The sequence below is a fragment of the Perca flavescens genome, chromosome 3 (genome assembly GCF_004354835.1).
Source record: "Perca flavescens isolate YP-PL-M2 chromosome 3, PFLA_1.0, whole genome shotgun sequence".
In the NCBI taxonomy this organism is placed as follows: Eukaryota; Metazoa; Chordata; class Actinopteri; order Perciformes; family Percidae; genus Perca; species Perca flavescens.
In genome coordinates, this window is record NC_041333.1 from 34,424,490 (window position 1) to 34,446,072 (window position 21,583).

At 42.8% G+C, this 21,583-nt stretch overlaps 1 protein-coding gene across 3 annotated transcripts in view; it reads left to right on the forward strand.

The window, feature by feature from the left end:
• actn4 (actinin, alpha 4) overlaps positions 1 to 21,583 on the forward strand; it is a 72,999-nt gene that overhangs the window by 22,835 nt on the left and 28,581 nt on the right. For all 3 annotated transcript variants that reach the window (XM_028571848.1, XM_028571832.1, XM_028571841.1), the window contains exon 2: positions 20,920 to 21,034. In XM_028571848.1, the coding sequence (XP_028427649.1) occupies positions 20,920 to 21,034 (115 nt within the window). The remainder of the gene's footprint in view (positions 1 to 20,919; positions 21,035 to 21,583) is intronic.

The window sequence follows — 21,583 nt, forward strand, 5'->3', positions numbered from 1 at the left end:
AGATAACTCACATAAGCTGAATGAAGCCACCGTTTGCTGAAATTGCAATACCCAAAGCTTATGAAAAGTCCTAACTTCACGCCAAGGTTCATGTCTATTTTACACTTCTTTAGCCCACATAGTTAGAGCTACATCACTGGAAATATTCCCATTCTGGTCCATAAAAAAATGGCCACTTTAAATGTCTATGGCCCACAAAGTTGGCTACCTCACATTTAATATCGGGGGAATTTTGTGTCTGGGTTTGTCAACCTATCCACGAGCTACTGGACACCTGCTGGAGAGCTACTTGTTGGAGACCCCTGGTGTACAGCAACCATAGCAACGCACAGAGCTGACCATATGCCTGCGGCAAATTCCAAACGCGCTGTATACATGCCCAATGAATGCCTGTAACACCCGAAAACATGCCCTTGCCCTGTAACAAATTCGGAATATTGTCATATTCTGAATAATAGTGGAATATTGGTTTGGCAGGTGCCATTTTCTATCCTCGTATGTGCTTAACCCAGTGTTTCTCAACTCTCAAACACATAAAACATTAAGTATCATCACTGTGAACATAAACAGTAATTTCCATACTTAGAGGTTTCCCAGCGCTCTGTTTTGTGTCATGTTTACCAGCTGCCAGCTGCCAGTTCATGCATTGCACGCAAATTGCTAACATATATTTTTCTTTTGAGTCGAGGAGGACAAACACTCACATTTCACTTGTTTACGCAGCTCACATCGCAATAAAAAAATATGCTTGTGCGTTTTCAGCTTTTAGCAAGTACCGGTATTTAAAAGCGTGTGTTCCCTGTATGGGACATGATGAGAAAGGTGATTGGTTATCTAAATAATTGGGTCCAACTACTAGCTGTGTATTGGCTCTGCAGAGGTGTAGATCACCAAATTGAATCTGCACACTTGTGGTGTGATGAGTACACGCTCATTGGTTTTCGGTACTCCACTGAGAAAAAGACGTTGCGCTGAAGCGCTTTTTATATTTTACAGTTTGTTTTCTTCTGGTTTTTTTTCCTCTTCTTTTCAGTCTGGTTAATTTCCATATTCTGTACTTTTAAAGAAACATGTTTTACGTGTTTTGTCTCACGCTGGAAAACCCATAAATGCAAAAAAATATATATATAAATGCCAACAGCAGAGCTGGCATCAGAGCCCTTTTGGCATCCAGACAACAAAAACGCTTTTCAACAAATCCAGGGCAGGCGGAGCGATTCCGTTTCCTCCTGCCCGAACTGATCAACAACAGAACCGCAGAGTTGTCGCGGAGCTCTGGAAAGATTCAGCCAGCGGTTTTAATAAAAGGCCGATGCAAACAGCTGACTCTTCGCCCTGCCAACTGCTATCGGGCCTGCCAAACTACACACACACACACACAAACACAGAAGTGGGTGTGTAGTAGTAATAATAATGACCTCAGCTTATTCAGTGATTGGAGAGCTTTGGCTTTGTAATGTTGGGGTGGGGGGTAATCAGGCTGAGGAAAGAAGGGGAACACCGGTCTGGCTACCGGTGGTTCTGGCTGCCCAGACCAACTCCTGCAGAGCAGCCGGTGAAAACCAAATAATCCCCATTTCCGTCACAACAAGTCCAAAGTGAGTTCTGTCGAGGGTCAAAAGGAACATTTGCGTTGAACGGTCCCAGTTCTCTCTGTTGACTCGTGATAACTGAAGTCGATTTGCAGCCAAGTCGAGGCTTGAAAAGCACAAAGTCAGAGTGCAAGACCTCTGCAGCAGCGACACGTTTGTAGTGTTTGTTTATTTAGCTGTGGGGTCAGGTCTGTCCAAACCTGTCCGGGAGATCCGGTCTAGGTTACTAAGTGATCAACTATAAACTTACAGTGCACAATATTAGCTGTTGCTGTTACCAATGTGACAAGTAGGCTACAGACCGGGCCGCCATTCCCAAACCAATGTAGAAGAAACGCTGTCATGACACTTATTCAAAACAAATTGCATTAATATATATAATAGTAATCCTTTCCTGTCAAGTGCTGTGATTCTACATGAGGTGATGTGATGTTCGATTCACTGAACTCCGACGTGAACGTGTTGCGTAACCTTTTTGCTCCTTATCTGTTTTTCTGATCGTGTCCCGCTCCATTGTGTGGAATTGTATGGGCAGTTTCCAGGTGTTCTCCATGACCCTGGTTTGCTCTCCAGGCGTTAGCCGGGGCTTAATAGGATCCATAACTGGATGGCAAAAGTGTACGCGGCCACAGAGCGAGGATAAGACACATACTTTGTTGACTGTGTGATACATTTGGAGAAGCTATCACATTCCTGTAGTATCAAATTTAGGTCAGTAAAAGCCGTTGAAGTGCGATACGTGTGTATTTCAAGGCATGCTTTGTAGTGCGAGTTAGTATCTTCTCTAGGGCAGTGGAACCGTTCCAAATGTACTGTACATGTCGGTTGTGAAATGACGGCGTGGTTGACTCATTCAGTGGGCAGCCCTCGATTGTTAAATGGTGTCATTGCAACACCTGTGCTAGTTATTCTCAACGCACAAATAGTCTGCCGCTGTGTGTGTGTGTGTGTGTGTGTGTGTGCCTGAGGTGGGGCTTCCAGGTTATTTATTTAGGTCGGTCATGACGTCTTAGGCGTTAAGAAGTTTGATTATTTTACTTGCAGCATTCCACGTTGATGAGCTAAAGTTTGGAATAAAGGGAATAATACATCCTGAAAGTGCGGAGTATGTTATTTTATTATTCATTCACATTTTGATTCAACTACAGTGTGAGTAATGAAGCGTTGTTGTGAAGATCTCCTTTTTTAGTTTGGTACATTTGGGCAGGTGAGTGCCTTCAGCCAGCACTATGAACTTCTATCTTTTTGACATTTTATAATGATTGAACAATGAATCAATAATAAGAACATGTCCTAACTTGCTGCTGGTGAATATTCCCTGCCATATTACCATACCTTTCTGGCCATTTTGACCCGCAATCCTTTGTGCAGCAAATATGAGGAAGAGGGTCGAAGTTCAAGGCGCATTGTGGGGCTGGGCAATATATCAATATTATATCGATATATGAGACTAGATATCGTCTTACATTTTGGACGTCGTAATATCCTGATATGACACAAGCGTTGTCTTTCCCTGGTTTTAAAGGCACAGTAGAGTGATGTTTTTTCTGAACACACCAGACTGTTCAAGCTTTTCTATTATTTGCCTTTACCCACATAGTTATTATATCAACATAACTGATGATTATTTATCAAATCTCTTTCTCTCACCAATCTCACCAATTGTCAACCCTACAATATCGCCACAATATTGAGGTATTTGGTCAAAAATATCGTCATATTTGATTTTCTCCATATCGCCAAGCTCTAGCGCAGTGCTATGAAGAAGTAGTACATAGTATTCATCCTGTATGCAACAGTACGTACTTTTGTAAGGGCAGCTGCAGTACGTGCTAAAATATGAATAAAAGTAAGCGATTTGGAGCTCTAAGCTTGTGTTGGGATATCTGGGACCTTTTCTCACCAGCCACCATGAATCTAATGTAACAAATAAAGTCAGCCTTTCTACTGAGGAAAAACAAATTGCAGGTGTGGAAATCCTGAAAGTATAATTGTCTCTCAGTGCTGAACCAGATAATGACAGTTGAACCAGTACCCTCTCACCTCCTATATAAACTTTCTGCAGTTAGAAGCACCTTCCTTCCCACTGACCTCACTCCGCTTTCTACATGAGTCACCTCCAGTCTTTTTTTAAGTCCTCACAGCGCAGCGGGCCTTTACAAACTCCCCGGGCACTTTCCTCGTTGAGTCCATTGTCGGCGTGATGCGTCATTGGACGCTGAAAATCTTCAGATGGCTAATTTCACAAGTTTCCTCGGGGGTTAATGTTTTACATCTTGTACAGTTGGATCCGTTCGCCGCATTCCTGGGGGATTAACATGGACATCCTCCTGCCCCCGCTGCTTCCTGTGCTGTGCCTCTAAATACAGGAAGTGGATTAGTTGGCTGCTGATTGGCCGAGGAGAGAAAGAAGTTATGGTGTGATATGAGAGAAACAGACGCACACAAATGGGGGGACACCGATGCCGAGTAATGCGGACTCCCTCTTTATGTTGTTTCTTTCCTCTCTCGGCTTCTTTGAGCTCGAACTTCTCCTTTTCACTTACCGCTGCAGTAAAACGTCGTGTCACGCTGCGCGTGGCATCACGTGCAACTCTGAAGACCGAAGGAAGGCTTATGGTTGGAAAGAAGTCTAAAACAAAACTGAATGGCTTGTTTAATTCCTTCACATCAGCTAAGAAAAGACACCCATCTTTAGGCCTGTCGCAATATGCAATAAATCAATTAATTGCATGATAAATAAAACTGAGCTTGATCATTTTTAAATGTTAATGATCGCGGCGGGAAAAATTTGGTTTGGTTTTTATTCCAGTGCATTTTTTGTTAACTGAGACTGAGAGTCCATTTTATTTTTATTTTTTTTTTTGGTTGTTTTGTTCATTTATTGTGGCTATTTAAAATGTCGTCCACTTCCAGTGTTAAATATTCTTTACAAGTAAATGTTTATTGAGCTTTGAAAAGGTGTACCTGCATTATTATGCCATTATCATTATATTAGATGAAAATGGTCTCAAAATGAAAATATCTCAATAATTTCTAGGACAATTTATCGTCCAGCTAAATTTGTTATCGTGACAGGCCTACCCATCTTAGAATTAATAAATACAATTAGATAGTACCAGTTGAGTGCACACCCACATTATATTTGATAGGATAGCTGAGGATTGTCACTATTGATAGAGGTTATGCAGTTTAAATACACTTTTTAAAGCCCCTAGAAATGTATTTTTTTGTCTCTTAGATGAATTATTGCTCCATAAGCAAACAACAACCAAAGTTAAGGTTCAGCCAAAGCATCTTTAGTTATTATTTAGTAAGAGTGTGACACACAAACACTTGTATTTGCTTAAGCAGGACTGTGTGGGTATGGCTTGATCAGATTTGATTGACAGCGGCCTGGAAACTTAAGCAAACAAGCCCCTTCAATTACGATCAGTCAGCTGTTCGCTACAAAACTATTCATGTATTCACGTGGGACCTCGTCCCGTATAGTAAGAAGCTAATTTAGAATAGGGCCTTTAGTGCCTTTTTTTTTTTTTTTAAAGATTCTTGAACATTTGAAACCGGTTTTAAGCGGTTTCCTGCATAGTCAACACTGTACAAGCACAGATAGAAATGTGTCTTCTTACCAGACGTCGCAAATTCTTTCCATTCCGGGCTTCCGGTGGACTGATTTGTTTATGTGATCTACTCGACGGACCCACTTTCAGGTCCTTTAGTAAAGTGGCTGAGGCCTGCCGTGTTTCCAGAAACTTGCTGAACAGAGATTTTGTGCAGAAGGACACCTCTCTCCTTTTCTGACGTTTCTGGACTACACCGGCGCTAACGTTAATCATGTGGAAACTCTGAGAGAAGGAGCTGATGATGAGGGTGGAAGGAAACCGAGGAGGAGCGAGTGAAGATGTACTAGAAAGGGAGTCAGAGGGAGGAAGAGCATCGCTGGCATTCCTGACATTTCTGTCACGTTCAGCAGGGATGACCTTCGTTTTGTCCTGGTACACAGAAAAAAAGCTCATTTGAAGAGAAATGTTTGTGGTTGGTTTTGCCAACTCGAGTGGGCGGAGTCTTCCACACAAGACAACACGGCGAGTGCCAGAGAACTAAAACACAACGAAGCGATCTGATTTGTCTGTGGCAACTTGGCAACGGTAGATAAATGATCCAGATTGGTGGGGGGGGGGGGTGATCATTCACATCTGGAAAGTAGTAATCCATGACATTTGCATACAAATAAATCTGTTTTGCTTCTCTGTATACTCGAAACAATGGTACTTTTGTGTATTTATTTATATTTGTTTATATTTGCTGTTCATAAAAGCTTTAGTGCATAACTTTTTTTATATTGATGAACGTCCGTTACATTCAATCCAATCGCCAAATGAGTTGCTACAAAGCTAATTAAGACTATCGGCTCCACACAACTCTCTGGATTTCTCAGTATGGCTATGTTCAGAAATTGATGTCGTCAAGAAACTCGAGCAAAGATAATGACCTCTTCTGAAGAGGCCATGTTTTTTTAACCCTCCATGCCCTCCTTGGCTACTAGCAACTTGTATCATGTAGACGTGCCGACAGTTTTGTTGTCATTACTCAGAATTCCTCATGGGGACGACAAGCTATGCACTATAGCTTTAAAGCGCCCATTTTATGCTCATTTTCCAAAAAACATTATGTTTTGCCATTGAGAACGAAGGGGCTAACCGGTTATCCCGGCGTTTCGGCTAATGACATAGAAAACCCTGCAGATTTTGAACAGCTCACCCTGAGACTGAAGGCAGGATGAATTCAGAAACCATATCTCACTCAAAACAGCATTTTTTTCCACAAGTTTGTATGTAGAAGCATCAGAGAAACAAAAGAACACCCCAAATCCCTATTTCTTCATAATATGGACACTTTAACATCAATGTGTTTGCTAGCTCTTTTCCTCCCTTGTCTTCGCTTGTGTTATTCTACTCCTCCCTCCCTCCCTCCCCTCAATGAGGAGAAGACCCTGTTCTGGCTACAAGATCAAAGACTTCTAACACACCTCGGAGTGCCCCCCCATCTCCCGTTACCTCTCTTCCCTTAATTCATTGCCAAGAAGAGTCATTAAATCGCTTGACCCCTCAAAACCCATCAGCCTCCTCCTGCACAGAGCTGTTACCAAAGCATTAAACAGGGCAACACAAACTCATTCATCCGGAAACCAACCGAACATGATTCTCTCCGTTCAACTGTCTCCCCCCCCCCCCCCCTTTAGAAGTCTCGGATCGCTGAACGGCGAAATGGTCCGTATGGTAGACACCATTTGTTAAAATGTTTCAGGCTTTAGGTTGTCACATTTGCTTGAAGACGTTGGATTTTCACATTAAACATTGATGCCATCGTTGACCACTCTGGTGGGATTTGGCCTCGCCAAAGTAAGAGCGGTTTCTTAAATGAGGCTTTTTTGCGAGCCAGAGTGATCGCACATACTTGGGAGGATTAATATTTTTAAGCCCCTGGTGATTTCCCGTGCCTAAGGTCCTGTCTGGGAGTAGAGTCGGTGGATTGGTGTGGCGAACGGTTCACCCAACAGACAAATCATTAAAAAAAATGAGCTCAGCATCACAAATCCAGAACCTAATTTCTAAAGAGACTTGCCAATGTAAGATTCCCTCCAAAACCTTATCATATAAGTCAAGAATAAAGCAATCTGAGAAGAATTTCAAACCGCCTCGTGACACCAAACTTGCCCGTGTGCTCAGTCGTGGGTAAGCGTGTCGGCCGAAAGCCTAAAATGTAAATGCAGCGAATTAAGGACATGGGGCTTTTGTGGTGGCCGTGTGTCAACATACAGTTATGCAACACCGGAGCAACATGCCTCAACGTCCCCGGCAGCTTTTACTGGCACACAGCGGGACGACATGGCCTCATCTAGAATGTTGAAATGTGCAGGGTCGACAACTTGGATCCAGGAGCGGTGGTGCTTTCTGTCAACGAGCCCGACTATAAACAAAAACCACCACGTTTCATAATGTAAAAGTTACATCGTCCTATGTGACAATATTGGGCTGTTATTCTAAATGTTAGCGCGCAGTTAAATGTGATGAATAGGACTTAAAAATAGTTTTCTCAAAGGTTTCCATTGTTCATAACACAGTTAAAAGTAGAAAAAATCTGTACTTCAAGTAGGCCTAAAAACATGAAAATTACTAAAACATTGTATTTATTATTATGTTAATATTAAGAATGTATTCGTATTAGGGCTGGGCAATATATTGATGTATCGATATCGTGATAGGAGACTGGATATCGTCTTAGATTTTGGATATCGTAATATCGTGATATGACCTAAGTGTTATCTGTCCCTGGTTTTAATGGCTGCATTACAGTAAAGTGACTTTTCTGATCTTACCAGACTGTTTTAGCTGTTCTATTGTTTGCCTTTTCCCCATTTATGTCGACATTACTGATGATTATTTATCTAAAATCGAAGTGTGAAGATATTTTCACACTTAAATATATTTTGTTAAAGCACCAATTGTTTACCTTTTTTAGAATATTGCCTCGATATTGAGGTATTTGGTCAAGAATATCGTGAGATCGTGAGCCCTAATTTGTATCCCGTTGCCAGTGTATAAAAATACACTCCCGCTCTTTTGTAAGACGTCCTTCCTGATCCTAAAATGGGGAAGGCACACACCCGCGCAGGCGCACACACGCGCAGTGGCAGTGCAATCCGACCCATGGCCGGACTCTTTGACCAACAAAGACAGGAAGAGTCGTAAATGAACAAATAACCACATCGCTTGACAAGTTCCCCCCCCCTTCCCCTCCCACTCCTCCCTCCCTTATTTCCTCCTGTCCTCTTCTCCTCCCTCCAGCGTTGTAGTCTCCTCTCATAAAACGGTAGCAAATCACTAAAAGCCACCAGGCAGCTGCTGATTAGTTCAGAGAAGTTTCTCAACTTTGCCAGGGAAAAATAACAGGAGTTTATCTTTCATCTTTTCAATGATGAGATGTGCAAGGAATGTGTGGAAGTGAAGTGTGTGTGTGTGTGTGTGTGTGTGTGTGTGTGTGTGTGTGTGTGTGTGTGTGTGTGTGTGTGTGTGTGTGTGTGTGTGTGTGTGTGTGTGTGTGTGTGTGTGTGTGTGTGTGTGTGTGTGTGTGTGGTCTCTTATTGTGTCAAGGAGATCCTCTTGCACACACACACTCTGTATGTAAGAGATTAAGATTGTATGTGTGTGTGGGGGGGATACAGAAATGTGAAAGCCTGCTCTGGTTACCCAGAATGCTCCCCACACACACACACACACACACAGAGCCCCCCCACCCTGGTCTCAATAGAGCCTCTTCCTCTCCTGTCTCCTCTGGCTCCGAGAGTCTCCTTAAATAATCTGAAGGCTGTTGGTTCCATCCTCAGTGTTTCCTGGAGCGGAGGGAACTGCAAAACAACATATTGGATTTTATTTTTCATCATTCAACGTTGTGCTTGGTTCTAAACATCCCTCCCTCCTCCTCAGCTTCCACCTTTCATCTTACCAAATTGCTTCTTTTTTTTCATTTTAAACTTCTTATCCCACGTCGAGGCATCTGTGAGCTCTCCTTTCCCCTCCTCCGGTCCAGCGCAGGCGACGTTACTTGTAGAAGTGATTTTAGTACTTAGAAACTTTTTAAGCAATGGTTGTTATTCAAAGTGGGCTTTTCGAGCGCTTTTTGCACTCCCCACTTTATTTCCCATCATTGTTTTTACAACACTGAAAGATTTAGGGAGACTTTTCTTGTTGGGACCAAACTAAATGTAACTAACACTTTCTACTTGATGATGTCCAGCGTCCGTTCTTCCTGTTTCCCACAGTCATCACTCGTCTCTCCTCCTTCTCTCGATCATATCCTGGCTTCCTCCCCTCCTCCCCCATCACCCCCTGCATTTCCTCTCCCCTCCTGCTCTCCTGTCCTCAATCCTCCCTTTCCTTTTGTTTCTGTGAGCTGCTATATCGAGCCGTGGGTCTGACTGGTCTATGGAGCTTGTTGAAAAACAGTTGTGCGTTAAGCTGTTGACTCCCATAATGGCATATCTGACGGGCATTAGGCCAGCCAAGAAGTACACAGCAATTACGTGTGTGTGTGTGTGTGTGTGTGTGTGTGTGTGTGTGTGTGTGTGTGTGTGTGTGTGTGTGTGTGTGTGTGTGTGTGTGTGTGTGTGTGTGTGTGTGTGTGTGTGTGTGTGTGTGTGTGTGTGTGTGTGTGTGTGTGTGTGTGTGTGTGTGTGTGTGTGTGTGTGTGTGTGTGTGTGTTGAAAGGATAATGACACCATAACAACCTCCTCTGCAGCAGAGCCCTGCTGCTTCGTCTTTCTTCTCCTCTTCCTGATCTCTTCTTTCTTCCTCCTCTTCACTGTGTCTACTCACGATGAGCAGTGCTCTAATGGCCCCCAGTACTTTGGAGGTGAACACCTTCTCTCTGTAGATCCACTACACTCGGCTGTGACGCCGCATTAAAAAGTCCATCTTTTGTCATTTCACAGTTTGAGATGCTGCCAAGTGTGCGTGTGTCTGACATCTATACACTTTCTCAACAAACAAAAAACACTTCCAACAGCTGTTCACTTGTTTAGCTGATAGCCGGTTTCTTCTTCCTCAGTGCCTCGGGTTGTCACACACATGCACCGATGCACCGTAAGCCCTCCCCCGGTACAGCCGTGCCGCCCCCCCCCCGGGGACGGTGTCGTATTCCTGCACTGTGTGACTCTACAGTAGCAGGCTGCGTATCCAGTTCCACCACTACTGTATGAATGGGTCTGCATGGAAGCTAGAGTGCAGCTCGGTTTCTTTCTTTCTTTTGTGTGTATTTTAATTTAATTTGCAGGTCCAGGGTCCTATGTTCCAGCTCAGAGTGGTTGTAGAAAGGAGTTGTCATGATGTTTATTTCTGAAATGGAGTTTGAGGAATGAAGATGGTGTTTGCCTTGTGGTTTGCTCGACTTAATAGAGTATAGCTGGGACGTTAAAATGGAGAATTGGAGAGAAATGCGAGCGTTGGACTTAGTTTTTGTTAAATGACAGCAAAAAGATGTTTGTGTAAAAGTACCCTTTTTTAGGTTGGCCATATGGGTCCGTCTCATGGCTTGTTAACCTGTGTGGACATTTAGATGCTGTCTGTGCATGTGTTTTTATGTGTTGGGAAAGTGTATTTAAACGGAGACAGTCTGCTTCTGTACGTTAGGCTACAAAGAGCGACCTGTCTTCTGCAGCGTTGGAAGTAAAAGAGTGTGTGACAATAGTTAGCGGGGCTGCTGCTGTGTCGCATGCCACAGCCCTTTTTTTTTTAATTGCCCTGCCTCTAAGAATAGGAGGCCTTGTGTCAGGCCAGACCAGACTAGTCGTAGAGCTTTATTCACAGGGCCAGGCCAGCATGGTTTGGCCCTGCTTAGCATGGTTCAACCAGTCCAGTCTAGTATGGCTCTGTCCAAGTTCCTTGAGGTTCTACCTCCTGCCAGCAGGTCCCCATATAACTCCTTTTAACTAGCAGTACAAATCTGCTTTTGGGTGCCAACAACTTGCCATCTGCTGCCATTTTTACATTTGCTTTTTCATCCTCTGACTGGCCGTGTCGTGCCGCGGCCAAGCCCCGATCTGACGAAGTTGGCGTCAAGTTCTTCCGTGCCAGTGGCGCAACCGTGATTTCAGTGCCTTGCTTCAGGGCATGTTAACAGCTATTGTTCCTGAGCCATTTCCTAACCTCCCTAAGTCACTTTGGCTCTTCCTCTTTTGCGTTTCCTCTTCTCAATATTTTTACTACGGTTATTGATGCCTTACTCAGAAATGAAGATTTGCAGCAGAAACCCAGTATGGAGGACTACCGCTGTTGCCTAATTAATTCAAACCGCACTCTCAAAAGGTGCAAATTATCGTTCTGCGAAATGTTCACAGGAAGTGACAAGACGCCTTTGTTTCAGCAGCTTCATCACGTCACAGAATCAGTGAGGTGTGTGTGTGTGTGTGTGTGTGTGGGTGTGGGGGTGTGTGTGTGGGTAGGTGTAGGTGTGTGTAGGTGTGTGTGTGGGTGTGTAGGTGTGTGAAAAAGTTTAGTAACAAATATGTTTGAAATTGGGTTTTTTCAGCAACACAAAGACAGAAAATACAGATAAATAGACGTATTAAAAAACTAATAAGAAGAGCAAGTGGTACATACAACTAAATTTAAGAATAGAAAACTATACAAAAGCATAAGGAGACAAGAATTGCAAGGTAAAGTGACAAAATAATAGTTAGTTGTTCAAAAGTGACACAAGTAAGACTCCTGTTTATAGTGTGTGTCAGTTGATGATGATGATAGAAATGACGAGCTGCCACCGAAACAAAAGACTGTCAGTGGGTAGAGTTGCTTTAAGAGTGAGCTCATTATGTTGGCAAGAAAAAGGGTGTGTGAGATCTAGAAAACACACACACGCGCGCGCACACACACAAACTGCTGACGTTGTGCAGAGAATGCGAGGCACTTCAGCAATAAACCTGGCTCATTCTTCCCAGGTGTAGCGACACACCCTTAGTCTGTCTCTCTCTTTCTCTCTCTCTGGTATACATACAATTAAGTTGCCTATGTAGTCAGAAAATTGCACATGCATTGAGAAACTGGGTGTGAGATAATTGGTGTGTATGCATGCTGAAAAACAGTTGAAGTGATCAATACAGGTGTGTGTGTCTGTGTGTGTTTGAATGTTGATTCTTTTGTGTCTTAAGGCAGGCAAGGCAGCTTTATTTGTATAGCACATTTCAGCAACAGGGCAATTCAAAGTGTTTTACATAAAACATTAAAGAGCAGTTAGAAAACAATTAAAAAACATTAATAAACAAATTAAAAGACAAGAATAAAATTGATAGTGCAGTATAAGAATAAAAGTTACAGTGCAGTATAAGAAATTAAAGTTAATAAAATAGATTATTTAAAGAAAAGCAACATCAAAAAGATAGGTCTTTAGCTTAGATTTAAAAGAACTGAGAGTTGCAGCGGACCTGCAGTTTTCTGGGAGTTTGTTCCAGATATGTGTAGTATAAAAACTGAACGCTGCTTCCCCCTGTTTAGTTCTGACTCTGGGGACAACAAGTAGACCTGTCCCAGACCACCTGAGAGGTCTGGGTGGGGGTCATAATGTAGTAGCAGATCAGAAATATATTTTGGCCCTAAACCGTTTAGTGATTTATAAACCAGTAAAAGTATTTTGAAATCAACTCTTTGAGGCACTGGAAGCCAGTGTAGAGACTTCAGTACTGGAGTGATGTGATCCACTTTCCTGGTTTTAGTGAGGACTCGAGCAGCAGCGTTCTGAATCAGCTGCAGCTGTCTGATTGATATTTTAGGGAGATTTGTAAAGACCCCGTTATAGTAGTCAAGTCTACTGAAGATAAAAGCATGGACAAGTTTTTCCAGATCCTGCTGAGACATCAATGCACATATTTAATTGTTGTATTGGGCTATAGCACTTGGGCTTAAGCACATTCCTGTCCAAGGAGTGGTGTGTTTGTGTAAGACGGATGCTGTCCATCTTTACACCCTTTTCTGCCCTCAGTCTACGTATGTTTTTCAGTCTGTGTGTGTTCTCACTGTTGCCTCACATGCATGTTTTTGTCATGTGTTTTTATGCATGTGTTTTGTGTGCGTGTAACTGCTTGCATTTGACATCTGCCGAGTTCCTCTCTTTGAAACAAATGATCTGAATCCTGACCTTTGACCCTGGAGGCTCAGTTAGAGATTGAAGTTTAAAGAGTGTGTGTGTGGAGATCAAACAGCTGACCCCAATAGGCCCTGTTAGGGTCCCTGTGTTTTCCACACAGTAAAGCAGCGAGGAGACCGTTGTATATCTGCCACGGATGGAGACATGTTGGACAACTTAACCACTTCCAGACACACTCACAGTTTCTCCAGAACACAAACAACAAAGATGTCTAAACCTTCATCATCACACACCACATGTTCCCCTTTTTTAAAGGCCCAGCATTGGCAAAAATAACGCTACTTGGATGAAGATGTTTATTTGCATTTGATAGGTAATGACAGCTGGAGACCAAAAATGATGTCCCCTTTGCATGGATAATCCATCCTAGAGCCCTGATAACGGTACAAACTAAGACCACTGAAATACGAGCTTTTTTATTTCGGTGATGGTCAACATCAAAGTTGGAGTCGCCCGGTCTCCCAGTTTTATCAGAGCCACAGTTGACAGTGAAAGGCATGTGGAGCCTTTCATCCTGCAACACAAACTGATGCAAGCAAAATGAGACACTGCAGCTATTGGTTCACACACACAACACACGGCAGCCATTTTAATTCCAGAGCTCGCCTCCCTACGTGCCCACGTTCCACCAAAACAAGTTCCTTCCCGTTGCTCCATTCACCGCTTAGCAACAACCAAGACGATTGTGATTGGTTTAAAGAAATGCCACTAAACAAGGCCACGTTTTCTAGAGATTCACCGATGGACCGGCAGGTCAGTCTGACATATGCTGATTTCATGCCGGTCAACGCTACAATTAACTGACAACAGAAGTTATATGAGTTAGAGTTCTCAAGGACGCACGCACACACGGACGCGACAGCACGCTCTCTTTTCCTTTCTCTCAACTTCTCCGCCATGTGTGGCGCGTACCTGCTCGCGGTGTGAAGCGCGTGCCGGCGCTATTCTCGCACACGTAGGGAACCTGGTGAATTAACCTGCAACATGTAACGTGTGTGCAGAAGATAACAAGTTTGCAATATCGTCACCTTCCTAAAATAATTGCCTAAGTAATTTTCAGGTTTTTCAGAAAACGCAAAAAATAAAGTCAAATGCTTGACATAGGCAATTATAGTAAAGGTGTAGAATCACATGACCTGTTCAACTGAGGATGTAGGCAATTTTTACCAGAGGTGGCCAGCACCATGAGGAGATGATTTAGGCAACAAAATCATTTTAGGCGATATTTAGTTGGATATTGGATGTGAAGAGAAGGAAATGGTTCTAACATTGCTCTTTAGATGTTTATGAATTTCCCACACCAGGAGTAATTTATATAGTTCTATTTTATAGTGATCCATTATCTGTTCCAAATTGTTTCGATGTTCTGTGCAAAATGTTCTATTAAAGAAAAGATAGAAAATAAATATTTGTGTGTGCTGTAAAGTGGTTAAAAAAAAAAATGAAATCAGAATCAGCTAAAATCGCTATCGGCTGGCCTAACTCAAGGGAAATCGAGAATCGGCCTAGAAAGTTGTAAAAGGTGCATCTCTAGCGTTTTCTCCTATCCCGGAATGTTGTGTCAACTAGCCAGACCCTCCTCCACAGTGCTGCGGAGATAGGTCTGGCAATGTGAGACTAGGTATGGATATGTTGGTGCACAATAACAAAAATCTGCCAACAGACATGAGTCCACTTTACACTTTTACAGTTAATCCCATTAAGGGGTTTCCTGGTATTAAAGTTCAAAGTTTTTCAAATAGTTAAGCTTGATGAGCTGAGCAGCTTTTAAAACCCATCATCATGACATGTTTGGAGTCAAACGGTGAGATTAGGCAGTGGGCTCCGGTCTGGTCGGTGCGTGCAGCGGGACCAGTGGAGAGGATGTTCTCCACTGTGACTACAGTTATGCAATAGATACTAGAGGATAAAGAGCGCCGTGCCTAAAATGTAAACCGTCTTAACCGTCCCATCCGGCTTTGCTCGGTCCCACCGCCTCCAGCTCGTTATGCGTGTCCTCGGCTCAGGTCAGAAATCCTATCATCTCATCAGACGTGTGTAGCCAACACAGGCAGGTTTAACAGGCTGCACTGGCACTCATCCTGTTTGGTCTCTCTCTCTCTCTCTCTCTCCAGGAATTAGGGTCAGTTCACGTTTAATTCAGGGCAATTCGGCCTGTAGATATCCTTCAGAATTAAAACAGGAAATCCTCTGACATGCTTTAACTCATAATCACAATATAAATATACATATATGTATATGTATGTATGTTTTTTAAGATTATTTTTTGGCCATTATTTGACAGTACAGCCGAAGACATGAACGTGGGGGAGCGGGGGAATGACATGCAACAAAGAGCCGCAGGTCGGAGTCAAACCCGGGCCCGCTGAGTTAAACCTCTGTATATGGGCGCCTGCTCTACCAGCTGAGCTATCCGGGCGCCCATAATCCCAATGATTGACTTTTGGAAGGATGTTGCAATTATTGAACTTGGAAAGCAGTGAAAAAAGTTAAACAAACCAACAGTGGAAACAGCTTGAACTGTGAATATCCCCTTAATGCTTTCCCCAATTTGAATATTGGACGAAATAATACTTGCAAAATGTAATTTTTTATCCTGTTTTTGTGTCATAACGAGCCGTAATCGCGATTCAAATCTCCATTAACTGCTGAGCCCACGCTTGAACTTGAAAATATTAAAATACAGACTTGAAAGCTAATATTGAAAATGCATTTTTAAACGTGGCTTTTTGAAAGCCAGTTTGAGGTCAGAGTGAAACTCCGAATAAAGAAGTCATGCTCGGGAAGTTTAATAAGACTTCCATCAACAAGCTTTCAAAATGTTTGTTGAGGGGAAGTGAAAGTCAATCCCAGTTTCATGTGAACCAACAACTTCCTGAGATATCTCCCGATACGGCCGTTGTCGCATGATGCTAAACAGCTGCAGGGATTCACTTAAACATGTTAAGGCAAGAAATCTTGAACCAGAATTGCTGCTTTCTTGTGTCCACTCAGCATGGTTCCACTCTGTCTGAGCTGTGTGTGTGTGTGTGTGTGTGTGTGTGTGTGTGTGTGCATGCCCGTTCCAGTTAACAACACCCAGCAGCACCACACCTCGCTGTACTGTCCCTGACTGACAGAACACAGCCAGAGGCGGTGCTACGTTTCCCACAGTACACTCGTCCCAGACCCAGAGCAGCCTGATGGGCAGCCCTCTCTTAGCAGCATGCAGGCCTGCTTCAAGCTCTGGTAAAGCCCAGCGGAAGTCGAACCAGCGTCTGACCCCTGGGCTCGGAGGGAGGGGCTGAAAGCTGTTCAATCTGTAGCGTGTTGTGTTCTACTGAGTGTAACGTTTCAGGCTCTGTGCAGGTCTCTACCTGTTGCTCCGTGCACTGTACTCTCCTCGTCACCACTCCCAGTGGCAGCGCTCCTGTTGGGACAGAGCCCCATTCTAGTAAACCTGCTCTCTGATCCAGTTCACGTTCCTAAAACGCGCTTTTGAAATCCAAAGCTTCCCAACCTGCAGAAGCCCTCAGTGTCCCCTCACTCCGCTCCGCTGGTTTAGATGGTGAATCCCCTGCCCGGAGAAAATGGGCTGACTGGGGTATCTCCATTAACATAAACGATGCATGTAAAATAAAAAAATAACATGTTTAATCTCATTCTCTACATTGGTTACATAGAACGGTGCCTGATTAGCATTAGAGCTGCAAACATTCATTGATTAGTTGTCATCAATTCGTCATTAATCGCCAAGTATTTGTATTTTTTAAAGTTTTTTTTTTTGGTTTTCTGTAATCAAACAAATTTCAAACAAAGCTGAATGACAGCAAGGAATACTAAATGGATTGTTTATGTATTAGGATGGTCACAAACTGGAGGTTGTTTCACCTTTGTTGCAGTCGACCATGTCGCAGAGGTGTGTGTGTGTGTGTGTGTGTGTGTGTGTGTGTGTGTGTGTGTGTGTGTGTTCTATCCTCCCCTAACTTTGTCTGTTTGTTTATGCGAAATGTATCCTTCCCTCCTCAGTGTGTTTGTCTCTCTCTCTCTATATATATATAATTGTGTGTGTGAGTTGGGGGTTGGTATCGAGCGGTCTGGGGGAGGGTCACACATACAGAGAGAGAGAGAGAGAGCGGGTTGAGGCGAGAGTACAGGGGGCTGAAGGGTGCTATTATCCACGAGGCTCAATGGGCGCTTTGTTGCCGGTGGCCACAGTGGGACGGTGGGGAGAGGGGCGGGGCAGCGAGCAGCGCCCTGTCAAAATGTTTTCGAACACCCAGCGCAGGAGAGACGCAGACAGAGGGGAGGTGTAAAGGTCAATTGGATTGATAGTCTTTCAGTTTGAACTGTGATATTTTCCTCAAAGTTGTCTGAGATATTTCTAGATCCTATACTGAGGTGTTGTGTCCCTGGTGTGAATCAAAAGAACTGCAAATAACTCTTATTTCCTCTCTCTGTTAATTTGTAATAGGGCTGGGCCATATGGTCAAAGTTCTATCTCGATATAATATGTATCATGATAGAGGCCGTTTTCTGGTCATTAGTAAATAAATAAGTTTATGTGAAATAAACACATGGTGAGGCCTATTTTCTTACTCCTATGTGAATTAAATAATTGACAAATGAAAAGTACGGAGTATTTTCTCATTTTAAGAACTTAAGTGCAAAATAAACATAACCTGCAAGGATCAGAACGTAAAGCGCTGTTCATAGATCCGTTGTAGAAAAATATACACGATATAATAATCAAAACTGACCGCTGCAACCCCTTCCAAAATCTAATTTCATTTACATAAATAAAGACATTTGCACCATAACTTGTTGCAGAAAAGGCACAAATTGTTGCAGAAAAATTCATCAGAATGCAGAAAATGAAGTCTGTGATATGCTCAAAATTTCAGGTTTGCACAAAAGAAGAGATCCAAAGTTACGCCTGTGTATACTATAGGCATTTTTATATCGTTTTGAAAAATAATATATCGTCATATCGCCCAGCCCTAATCCCTAATATTTTCTAAGGTGTATAGTCAATGAATTGTTTTGTTTTGGCTTTTGGACTGGGAAATAATGATGAGCATTTCTCTCCATTTTCTGATGTAATGCACTTGTGAAAAGGATCTTTGTAATCAACTCGCGAGCTTTACAAAGTCAACTTTTTTTCATACGTTAGGGCAGCGATTTTGGTATGTTTTCAATAAAGTGAGTCCCCGGTACACACTCGTGGTCATTTAAGTAGTTCCCAAATAAAAAGTGTGCTGTTTTTACAAATTGTATTGTTAAACTTGTGTTTTGACGTTATATGGTCCTCGTCAACGGGTGCGAGTACAGCATCGATCGATCGGTGGCCACGTGAATTTATTTATCAATACCAAGTAGGGCTGCCACCTCTTTTTTTTTTTTTTTTGTCGACTAATCGGTCGTTTTGGTCTTAGTCGACTAAGATTTCTTTAGTCAATTAGTCATTTTTTATGCTTATTCATGCTTAATTACTTATTTCCTAGAAACTTCTGAGCACATTTATGGTAAACACAAGATTTAAAGTGGTGCTTTTGTAGGATTAATTGTGGAGAAACTCAGTTTTACAGATGGTTAATTAACTACATTTATATTGAGCTTTTCTAGTCTTAACCACCTCTCAAAGCGCACAGCTCTGTCAATTAAATCAACTAATCGATTAGTCGACAAAATCCTATAAGTGTTAGTCGACTAAGAATTTCTTTAGTCGAGGACAGCCCTAATACCAAGTTCTTAGCTTTGATAGTTGAAATGAAATCTGTGCAGCGAGGATCGAGACTATGAACGCGGGAGCGCGTCTTGCGCGGACGGTAAGGAAATGGCGACCGGTCCGTGGATTGTTTTTTATTTTGACGGCAGTGATTCGTTTATTTTCTCTAGCGGGGTTTCCATCAACGCATTTTTACGCACATTTTGAAGTATCTCATTAGAAAATGTTGATGGAAATGGCAAAATAAAAAGTTTTTATGCTAGGTGGTTTTTGCCTTTTTCAAAAAAAAAGTTAATGCGCAAAAGTTGTGAGGTAGCGAACATGTAGTCGCGGTATCCATCGGCTGGGGGAAGGATCGGGATACGGTCCCATCCAGTGCACCGTACACTTGTGGCACCAAGCTATGTAGTGGAGTCGCGGTGCGTGATAGCCTGTGCCTCAGCCACGTCGGGTATTTTGACGAATTGGTTCAACAAGTTCAATCGTACGGCCCTGCACACCGCGTATACACAGCGGTGAACGGTTGTCTTACTGACACCAAATGTCTCTGCCACAACCCAGGATACTGCACAGGTAACCAACTGGTACAATGCTACCTCTCTCGTCTCCATTTAGCCAAAGAACTTAGCTTCTAAACTCTTGGATTTAGTAAGCCGGTTTGCAATCTACAACCCTGCGTAACGACAACTTGTGGCCAAAATACGCTTTGCGTAGTCTAGTTTATTCACTCTAGACGCGTTGATGAAAACGCCTCCAATTCGGATTTTTATTTTCTACGACCTTTTAAAAGTTTGCTTAAAATTCGCTTGACAATTAGATGGAAACGTGACTTGATTTGTTGTTCACAACGTAGCATTAATCGGGGTGGTGGTGCGTCACTGGACGGTGGCCCCTCTTTGTAAATCTCTCAAAGTGGAGTATGATGGACAGCAACTTCACTACGAGTGTGCGTTCCAGGCCTTCAACATTTTATTTTTGGTCACGGCCTTTTTTAGTCACTTCCTCTAAATTATGTAACGAGTCAGGGAAAAAAAAACTCCTGAAGTGTTTTGGGTGCGTTGATTGATGACGAGCCATAACTGAGATTTTTGTAGAGTGGCGTGACAAAGCTCTCCGCGGTCCCGTGCCTACCTCTCTGCTACGAAAAAAAAAGAGGAAAAGATTAAAAACACATTTCTGAAAGAATGTTGGCTAACCAGAAGCACGAAAACATAGATTCCAACCAGCTATTGATGTGTGAGATTCATGCTAGCGTGTGTGTGTGTGTGTGTGTGTGTGTGTGTGTGTGTGTCTTTCCCCAGATGTCTGTGTGTTTGTGATTTGGTGCACCATCCTGATATCTAATTACAAGTTCTCACCGTTTGATTCCTGTCTGGCTGCCAGATATTACAGAGGATCTATTTCTAAGTTTTGCAGTGTTTCTTTAACAGATGGGACGTAGTCTGGTTGACGTGACAGGATAGTGGGAATGATTTTAGATCTTGTGTAAGAAGAGTGTGAAGAAGAGCAGGGATGAGAAATGGGAAGAGAGAAGGTTTTTATTATTTAGATGAAAAGCAGCACAGCTGTCTCAGAAAGTGCGTGTTCACTACGTTACCTAAAGTGTGCATTGTTTTTATTCATCATTGTTATCTGCCATCCACACGTTTCCCTTTTTTTTGACGTGTACACATTTTAAATTGTTCTGTGAGATCACCAGCCGTTCTTGGCTATAGGTATTGTGTTCTAACATCTGTCTCCACCCCCTTTTCGTCTGCTACTTCCCGTCTTATCTAAAGCGGCTCCCCCGACCTCCCTTCCTGTCCCATTGAATTTCATGTTCTTTCATTCTCGATTTTCAAAGTGGTTTATTGTCATAAAAGGTGGAAAAACACCGCGGCCCAGGCTCTGAATAGTCCCTGTGTGTCTCCTGTTTCTGTTCAGACGTTCACGGCGTGGTGCAACTCCCACCTGCGCAAGTCTGGCACACAGATCGAAAACATCGAGGAGGACTTCAGGGATGGGCTGAAACTCATGCTGCTGCTGGAGGTCATCGCAGGTAACTATCTGTACAACCTCTAAGCACCACAACATATTCAGTTAAACTAATATGGCTGGCGTTATGGTCATAATTATTATTATTGTTGTTATTATTATTGTTAACTATTTAAATTTCTGTGAGTGATTTTTATGTATATGCGATAAATGTGTGTCTGTGTTTGTTGTGTTCTGTTTGTATAAGCTACTTGATGCCTAAAATTTCCCTCTGGATGAATAAAGTATCCATCTGTCTATAATCACAATTATTTTGGTCAATATTGAAATCCCGGTTGATTAACACTAACTGTTGAAATAATATCACATCCATACAGGGGTAGTGGAATACAGTTGTTAAAACATAATAAAATATATGACCCACTGGTATCGGATCGGGCCATCTCTTGCTTTTAGCTGTGTGTTTTGGGTCATTATCCTGTTGGAGGACCCATGACCTGCGACTGAGACAGAGTTTTCTGACACTGGGCAGTACGTTTCGCTCCAGAATGCCTTGATAGTCTTGAGATTTCATTGTGCCCGGCAAGAATTCAAGGCACCCTGTGCCAGGAGC